At 40.6% G+C, this 9,886-nt stretch overlaps 1 protein-coding gene across 1 annotated transcript in view; it reads left to right on the forward strand.

The window, feature by feature from the left end:
* The window catches only part of itfg1 (integrin alpha FG-GAP repeat containing 1), a 149,941-nt gene that overhangs the window by 128,355 nt on the left and 11,700 nt on the right, over positions 1 to 9,886 (forward strand). Inside the window, exons 16-18 of the mRNA XM_005727521.1 lie at positions 3,272 to 3,396; positions 8,413 to 8,495; positions 9,327 to 9,444. Of these exons, the coding sequence (XP_005727578.1) occupies positions 3,272 to 3,396; positions 8,413 to 8,495; positions 9,327 to 9,444 (326 nt within the window). The remainder of the gene's footprint in view (positions 1 to 3,271; positions 3,397 to 8,412; positions 8,496 to 9,326; positions 9,445 to 9,886) is intronic.

Consider the following 9,886-nt stretch of genomic DNA (forward strand, 5'->3'; position numbering starts at 1 on the left):
CTCTCTCTCTCACCCACTCTACCCTGCTGAGTGGCGGGCTGCAAGCTATCCACCTCTTGCCCACAAACGAGGAGAAGCCTTCTGTCAAAACCATCAAACCAAACCTGGCCTAAAGGTTCAATCCCCTCAAAAATCCCCTTTTGTTCAGCACCATGGCTCTGAGGTTCTGTGTGAAGCAATGAAGTGGGGGTTTTTTCACAACTGCAGGATAGAGAACAGAGAAGAATTAGTCTGCCAATAAATTATTGGTTGTCAACTATAAAAAACAAACAAACCCTAAAGGCTATTTAATTGTTTAGATTAAAGACAGAAGTGGTTAACAAGAGTTCCGACCTGTCAAGTTAAGCAGCAAAAACTCTAAGTTTACTTGGTTAATCCCCCCACTGTGTTGTCCTCACACCCTTGTCCCACATTCACCAGTTTTGTTCCCACACATTTATGTGTGGGTACAAAAGTAGCAATTGACAAGAATTTTTATTTATTTATTTTTAATTCAAATCATTCTGATTCTTACTCAGAGATGCCGTTTCTGTTGTTGTTGAGGTTTTTGTTGCCCCAGTTTCTGTAGATATCAACAAAGGTACTCTATCTTGAAACACCATCACTCTGATTTTGATCAATCAGGACTTGGGGTCGCTATAAGCGTCGTTGCTATTTATTTCTCCTTTTACATCCTCAACTTTTCTTTGTAGTTGCCAGAAAAACTACTTTTGGTAAACTTGGATTTTGTGTTTGTCCACATGTTTTAAATGTAATGCACATGTAAATTTAACCAGCTGGGGTAGGATGAAAAGTCTCAGAATCGCCAACATAGTCATGATCCATTGTCTTACAGTCTGTAGTATATTATAGTCAATTTTTGCCAGTCTGTTTGATGCTTTTTGAGCTATTTCAGGCTGGATCAAGTGGTCAACTGAATGACCCATTGAAAAACATTTTTATCCCTCGTATGATGATGTTGCTATGTGTAAAAAGCATTTATAAATCAAATTTTATTGCAGAAGTACACAGCTTTCCACTCTACTGATCTGGTGAATTCCCCTAACACACACACAAATGCACGCACATGCGCGCACACCTCAGTAAATGTCAGACACCCCAGGATTCAGCTTCAATGTCTCATAAAAGCTCTGTCTTTGTACTTCAGGTAAGTGTCCAGCTCCTCCTGGAAACAGCCAATATTTTTGACCATCCATCGTCTGTCTCTCTCCATGTGCAGTGTGTGATTAAGGCAATTACACTGCCTCTTCAGAAAACCGCATCCCGGTGCTAAAAAGCTGTGAAAATAAAATGCATAGACCAATAACAAGCGAGAGAAATTTAGGCATAAATAGACACGGCTGAAAAGCTTTCTTTGGTTGAAGATGGCAAAAGTCAATGGTGTTCATTGAGCTTCCATGCTAACTGGAGCCACAGAGTGGACATTAGAGCATCAAGGACAGGCTTTCATTGCACTAAAACCATATAGTAGCTACTAGATACTTTCACCCGCTGGCTGGTCAATTTGTACCCCTGCAGTGTTCCTGAGGTAAAAAGCCAGCTTTATTTGTGCAGCAAGGAACAGCTTTTAAGAAGAGAAATATTTAGCTGCAGTCAGGTGGACTGACAGGACCTTACTGCAGGTGGCCAAAATGAACCGGACAAACTGAGGTTGGGCATAGATTAAAGAAAATAAAGAGAGAAGCATAGCTGTTGTGCTTCTCTTGGCCTGCAATACGCAGTCCATCCACATTAGTTCTGATCACTGGCTGCCTCAAGGCTTTCTCTTTCTCTTCTTCCATCTTTCTCTCTCTCCCCTTCCCTCTCTTTGTTTACCACATAGAGGTTGATTTATGTCGGCTGCACTTGGCAGAGTTGGGTGGCGTGGGCGAGATACAGCAGCTGAAGGGGAGAGAGAGAGAGAGAGAGAGAGAGAAAGGGGAAGCAAAAGGCCAAATCAGAGTGATGTATCAAGAGAGAGGAATGGAGAGATGAGCAGAAAGGAGGAAACACAATAGTGAGGATTGGATGAGAATATTAAGTGAGTGGGGAGAGATTACAGGAGGGAGGTTGGGTGAAGAGACAGAGAGAGGTGTTGCACTGGCCTCAGGTGTCTCTCTGATTTGTATCTTTTATGACGCTGCTTCATGTCAGAACACAAGGTCTCATGCTGCAGTCCCTCTGGCTCAGTCGCTCTGGTTGTGTATTTCCTTCTCATTCCTCTTATTATGGTTACTCGTTCGTATTCTTGTTGTCATCAACAGTCGTGCTCAGGATAGGTTTGGTTGGAGCACATGGTTTTACATTATATGAGCCCAGTGATGAAGTCTAAGTTGTTGATTTAATGTTCTTTATATCGTTCCTGGAATCTACAGCACTTTGTTGTTTCTAAATGTACGAAAAACTAATTTGACTTGACCTCAGATGTTACACTTCCTTCTGTGTCTCATTCCCACCCATCCCAGACCAACACCTTGTAATGATCTTGGATACAGAATCGTTTTGAGGTTTCCTACTTTGTCAGACACCAAGATGTTGGTGGAAATGGAACCTTTTGGTGTCGCGAGTCGATCGGGCTTGTTCTGGTACTTGTACGCTTAAATTTGGGGAGTTTGGAGGCCGAATCAACTCCTTTGTCTTGCCTCTTGTCATTCCTGCACAGTTTTTGTGGTGTTTTAAGGTGCAGTGTCCTTCTTAGGGATGCTGCTAACATTTGGGCAGTGTCACTGGAAGGGAGGGGCTTGTGGTCTGGCAATATTAAGATGGATGGCGTGTTTGAAAGTAACTTCTAAAGTACATGAATTCCAAAGCCTAAGACTTAAAAAGCCCAACAGAAGATTCCTTTGTATCAAGAATGTTCACTAATTTCTGTTTATATTTTCTGCACTGCTTATAGTTGCTTATAATAATGCTCTTTAAAGACTTTTTGCTGCACTCTTTTTGCACATTGTTGAATCTCATAGATTACTGAATTATGATATAGCTTTTTTCCCCCAAGTATTTTCATGATAAATTTCAGACTTGACCAGCCAGAAGTACAAAGTTGTACTGGCAAGTGTACCAAATTTCATTCTCTCGAGTGCTTTCCAAAGAATTAATTAATGCAAAAATGTTAACTGTGGTGGCAGTAGAGTCATAATGATTCAGCATCTGGAGACCGCACATGCTTGCTTGTACATTCAAGGGCAATACATGCATATTTTAATGTATATTCTGACTTGGTTTTAGTGTTTGCTGAAAAGAATACCTCATTGATGGCAAACTTGTCTTTTCTTTGTCTTCCCTCCTGTAGCTGGTCAGCTAAGCCAGTCAGCTTATTTCTCCCTCCAGCTGCCCTACACTGTACTGGGGCTCGGACGCAGCGCCAACTTCCTGGATCACCTTTTCGTCGGCATCCCCCGGCAGCCTGGAGAGACGGTGAGGAAATTTTACCGAGATAACTGCCAGTACTTCTGCTGCAGGGTTCATGGTCTCACAGAATGTCTGAGGAAGATTCCTTTACAGAGCTTATGTCACAGCAAATAGCAAAAGGAAGGAAAGTTGTGCAAAAAAATGAGCCTTTTACAACCCCAGGTGCAAAGTGATTTAAAATACAACACTTGTAGTCAAATGCCAGATTAAGTCATTTCTGAGCAGCTTAACGTGTCCTGAATTTAACAGTGTACGGCATGCCTGACTAAGACATTGAATGTCTCTGTAATGAGCCTCGGGATCGTGGTTTTAAAAACAAGAAAATCTTCCAAGAAAATATCAAATGATGGATGAATTAATGGAGGGAGCAATTGAAGCACTTTTTGTAAGTCATAAGCGGAGAGCAAAAAAGTTGTTTTTCTCCAACTGCTCCAGCATTTTTCATGATGATGCTTGATGTAGCACATTTCTTCCAGGGATTGTGAGATTAGTTTGAAAGGTGTTTCGTGAAGGTTCAGTAGAGGGATTTCCCTCCACATACTTTCTTATCAAATTAGAAAGTGAGGTAAACAGAGACTACAGTATCTCCCTAATCTTGCAAAGGCATTTAATGCTTGGTTGAGATTTTTCCTTAATTAAAGCAGTAGTTTATGCAAGGAACTATTTTATACCTTGTGTTTATGTCATTTGGCAAACAACTGTTTGCTTGCTGTTGACGTTAGTTCATAAATATAGAAAGAGAGACGTTAGTCTGTACATTTTATAGCTTTTATGCTTGAAATATAAAAATAAAATATAAAAATGAATTATCATGCATCTTAGCTTTAAAAAAAAAACTATGACATCTTCACAATCTCACAGTTACTACTTTTTTTCTCTCCAAGTTTTACTGTAAGTCTTTGGTTTGATTTATGTATAATTCACCTAAACACAGGCCAGCAGTTTTATTTTTGTAGGGATTTTCACATTTTATTTACCTCTGCTTCTCCTGCTTAATGAGGACAATATTTTCTCCGGTGTCATAAACAATGATTTGACTTGAAAAAGCATATTTTGCCACCCACATCTCACTAGAGGCGTGATTGCGCAGTAGAATCTAGGTGAAAGAAAATCAGATTTCCCTGCCCATTTAATGACAAAAAAATAAATAAAGGTTGAGAGAATTATGTGACACAGATTGATGCTTTACGGAAGCTAGATTACACAGCTCCTTTTTAATGTATGGGATGATTGATGACATCAACAGAGGAATTAATAAAGGTGTAGCGAGCTTCCCACTGAAATAGAAATGCTAATGGCTTCTTTTTTACTACTTCTACACATCTTTGCTGAGCAACCAGCTAAATGACTGTTTATGAATGACTCTGAATCAACCACATATGTGATTCCTGTCATACGGCAACAGATCAGTATAGTAATAATAAATAATTGGTTTTATTTTATGGTTTTTATCTATTCTTTGTCTATATTTCTACTCTTCACTACCTCTAATCTCATCTCTCTTCAGTTCAGCTCTCTCCGCCTTCGTTTCCGTCTCTCTTTTTCTCTCTGTAACGTAGCACTGTCACTCTGAATATTAGGCACGACAGGGCCCCTTTTCCCTCCTGTGTGGTACCAAGGTTTTCGTTGAGCAGCTGATTAGAATTGCAGATGGCTCAGTCCGCTAGTCAGACAGCATAGGGCACCGGGAACACTCATCACAAACAAACTGCGTTATTGTCCTCTTTCCACACCCTCCTTTTTCCCATGCAAAGGAATGCAATCCTTTTTCCCTCATTTTTCCTCCTCTCTTGTCCCTTTTACAGTGTGAATTAATTAATGCCTAAAGATGTGCGCTATTATGCAGAGTAGTTTTTTCTTTGGTGCCCAGAGGGACTGGGGAGTGGAGTACCTCCATCGAATCTACCTGTAATGAGAAAAGAGGCGAAGGTTTAGAAATCTGATCGTTACGCCACCCTGCACAGTCGGCTTATTTAGCTCTTTTGATCTGCTTGTCTCTCATTTTTGTTTTGTTTCAATCTTTATTTCTGTCCTGTTTTCTTCCTGTCTCCCCTGCTGTGCCCTTTACACTTTCTCCAGCACAAAGAGAGTTTCTGCCCGCTGTTTCGCAGAAGGCGATGTTTTGTAGAATCATAGTGGATATCTTCTTCCCTCTGTCCAATCAGTCCTCTCATTTATTCACCCCTCCTCGTCTTTCTCTGTGAGTCTCAGTCCTCCTGTTCACTTATCTTCCACCCAGGGGATTCCCTTTGCTGTTCAAAGTGGTTTACTTCACTAATCAGTCCCCTACTTGTCACTCTCACTCTCTCTCTGTCTTCCTCATCCTCTAACTCTGTATCTGTCTCTCTCACTCTCCATAGTGTGCCAGTTTTCCTGGCTTTGAACCAGAGTATCTCTCGTTCTCTCTGAAGACTTAGGAACACTTTTCTCTTCCAAACAGCCAGATCGGATCTGCTCCCAGGCAGCGGTAGTGGAGGCTGACTCGTCTCCAGCTCTGCTCCCCCGCCAGTTGCCGCACCAACGGCAGTGCTTTCCAAGAGCTAAGCGACAATGGCTGGCGGCTAGAATGTGCTTGTTATGTAAAAAGCAACGCCGTTGCTGTACGCTTATTCAAAATAGCTGCAAGATGTAGTTCCTTCCAATTGATGAAGAAAGGAGAGTCACAATTAAAGAGCAGTGGCACTTACAGATTCTGCCAAACGTAGAACTGGAATTCTTTCCTCTGAACTGCGAGTATAGTTACAGCCTTTAAATCATTAATATATTGCCCCCTTCTCCTATTTATACCACTGCGCTCTTAACCCATTATGAGCCAGAGAACAACCCCAGTTGCCTGAGCAGGCTCTTAAAGCAGAATAATATGGATAAGAACGCTAGCAGACACAGACGACTACACTGGGCTTTTCCAGAAACCTAAGCCCTGTTTTATAAAGATGCTAAATACGGCCTGTGTCAGTCTCATGTCAGATGTCACCACTAGTTGCTGAGCCCTAAGGCAGCAAACAACTAAAAATGAAACTGAAACTTATGCAGAGTCAAGCTGCTGTCAAACAGTTCTCCAAGCAAATGTTTGTAAACTCTGCAGTTATGTTAAGTCTGTCTTAACCGCCTCAGCACTTTAGATATTCCCCAATATAAAAGATTTATTTTTTTCCTCTTGCTAAGTAGCCTCATTTATTCACTTTGCAAGGCATAATTAACTCGTGTGGTAAACAGGTTGCCCCTTCTCGTGCCAAAGTATTCATGTGCAAGACATTGAACTTGTTCTGGCAAGGACACAGTGGAAAGTGGTTTGCAGAAAGTTAAAAGGCACTCTGTAATTGCAGATCTTTTAGAGAAGCGATTTCCTCGTTCAAATCCAAGTCATAGCCTGATGTTTCTAGGCTAAAACCAGGCTTCCTTTCTCCTACTCTTTGAGCTAACAAAGTAAAAATGATTGCAGTATTTAGTAATTAGGGATGTTTGTGGTGTGATGAGGTTTTGCCACCTTTTTAGTATACAATCAAATATACAATATGGTTTCTTGCTGTAAAAGCAAAATCATTTTTTCTTTGTAAATTTGTTGGGGGGTTTTTTCTTGTACATATGTCTCATTACCTTTGTCTTAATTAAAAAAAGAAATCTAATCTGCTTTCATGCATAACTATGAGGTTCAATATATTCATCATACTGTTTTAACTTTTGCTTATTTTCATGATACCTGCATGTAACGGCCCTGCTTAACCTTTCAGGCTTTCATTTTTGCATTTAAATTTTGAATCAGGCAATGTGGCTAAATGCTTTAAAATCATAGTAAAGTCTAAGTTATCTGCTCCAGTCTACAAATGTAGGCAGAAAAAAGGCCAAAAAAAAAAAGAATTGGACAGTATGTCCCATTTGTCCTCATTATCGCCACTGTGGTGTCCTTTTGTAAGACCTGTACCCCCCTACCTGTACAGGGAAGCTGTTCAGTGACCAGCAGGTCAGATTGTGGTTGCACTGAGCAGCTTCTACACAAGAAAAGTACTTTAGTATATTCACAGTGTTCCTGCAAACAAGAGCTTTTGACACTAAAACATCTCAAACTAAAATAAGCTTTAAGATGAGCCTGAGGGATCTGTCTGTCAAACACTGTCTCTCCCTCGCCTACACAGAAATGAGTCGAGATCTAATCAGGAAATATAAAGAAAAACTCTTATTTGGGTAAACTATGAGTGTATCATAATTTAAAAGCAGTATCCCTGCCACTGTGGACACTCAGTGTTAATATAATCCGTGTTGATATAATACCAAACAAAGAAACCAGTAAACATGAGCATTCAAGTTGTAAATGAAACACAGGAGACAAGACATCATTAACATAAAATACTTTTGTTTTTCCAGAATTTGCTAAATTGAAATGCTAATATTCAAAAACACTACTTATCTTACTTAATAGTAATTCTGAATCTCTAACTTGTAAATTTTCAAGCTGCAGTCTTTAGATGTAATGTAGTGAGTCATTACTGGACTGGAGATTTTTGTCAAAATAATTGACTTCAGTTAGAATTTTGTATGTACTTTTAATGTGTGTTCTAACTTTCAACTCCCATAAATTCAGTCTTCAAAGCAGACCTTTCTGCTGCTGCGATGTGATGCGTTACATGATGAAAAGACCATGTGAATTTCATCAAGACGGAGACTGACTTCTGCAGATGGCTGCGCTCGCACACAAACTGCCACAGAAATCCTTTATCATACATGCAAATACACCCGGCCATATGTACCACACTCACAATAAAGAAAAAAAAGGGGTTTATTCACCATAGCCTGAGTAATTTATTTCAAGTAGTAGGTTATCTATGTCTGAAACACACGGCTTAAAATAGCAAGTCCACAGTAGCTAAGAATGAGACCCATTACTCTGCCTCGAAGGGCTTAACATACATATTGTGTCGGTGTGTGCATATCTTAAAGCAGTCTGCTTGTATTGCACATATGGTTGCTATAATGTATTACTGTGAATAAAGATAATCAGTTAATGTGTTTTTCTTCTCTTTTCAGGAGATAAGGAACAAGGAGTGGACGGCCATCATTCCCAACTCTCAACTTATTGTCATGCCTTTCCCACATGATACACCCCGCAGGTACATAAACGCTTACACCTCTAGATATAATACAATATAGACAGGTCACAAATGGCTGCTTTCCTTGTTCACAGTCATATAATTTGCTCAGAGAACCTGTTAACATTTGTTACTATGGACACTATTCAACACTTTTAACCGCCTCGCCTGATGTCATTTGCTGGCATATTCGAGTTAATGTTACCCTCAGCTCGCTCCAGACAGCGTCTCTGTGGTATATCTTCACAAAACAATACCCAGAAGTGAGAAAACATGCTCACGCACACACGCTATTACCTCGCAGCATGTGTCCTCATGTTATCATGACGCTATTCACATGTAGCTGAAAACCCAGGAGGAGCTCCAGATGGCTAGTCATCGCAGACAAACAATGACACACATGCACTTTCCTCGATAGGCTCATAACACTTGCATGTTTGCCAACGCACACATACCTACATATACACCACGAGTGAAATCAGACTAACTGACTGTTTATATGAAAACAGGCGCCTTGGTAGTCTTTTCACACAAAGTACAAGCTAACAGATTGCAAGATGTATCATGATGAAGATAAAGTTAATACATCAAAGTGGCTGGATTTCTGGAAATACATAAAAGTTCTTAGAAACTAGAGAGAGCGCAGTCTTTCATTCTGTTCAGCTGTATGACCAGAAAGTGAAAGAGTTGTTCGTTTATTTATTTTAACATAACACAGTCTCTGCTAATGTTCACCATTTTGGTAATTGCATTGTTTTTCTGTCAGATAAAACTATGGCAAAACATAAAACAGCATATGGCAATCTTTCTTTGTCTTTGTCTCTCTTCCTCCCTCTCTCTCCCTCTTCTTAGTTGGAGCGCTAAATTGTACCTTACTCCCAGCAACAGCGTGTTGCTGACGGCCATCGCACTTATCGGCGTGTGTGTCTTCATCCTTGTTATTATTGGGATCCTTCATTGGCAAGAGAAGGTCAGAACACACACACACAGACACAGAGTAGCGTGTTGTAGTTAATGTTGGCCTCTTCCTGGTGATTTACTGCTTCAGAGTGTGAGTGTGTGCATGTGTGTGTGAGACAGAGAGAGAGAGAGAGAGAGCAGATTGGTCACAACCAGCAGCAGATGGGTCTCACTGTCCCTGTCCTGTAGTCCTCTCGCCTCCCACCAAGACACACATACACACTCTTTCTCTCGCTCTACCTCTCTCTCTCTCGTTCTCGGGGTCACAACCTGGAAGGACGTTCAGCTGTAATTGCCTTCTTCTGTCCTTTCAGCACGGCAGATCTGCTGTTCATTACCGCCATAAATGTGCTCTCCAGGGAGTCGATGCATGTTTTCATGTTTTTGGTTTTGTTTTTTTTCTTCACCACCTCCGGTGAAGAAAAAAAACTGTTTTCTTTTTCTTTTTTTTT

Source organism: Pundamilia nyererei, unplaced genomic scaffold (genome assembly GCF_000239375.1).
Source record: "Pundamilia nyererei isolate P.nyererei 1_Seehausen unplaced genomic scaffold, PunNye1.0 scaffold00025, whole genome shotgun sequence".
NCBI classification, from domain to species: Eukaryota; Metazoa; Chordata; class Actinopteri; order Cichliformes; family Cichlidae; genus Pundamilia; species Pundamilia nyererei.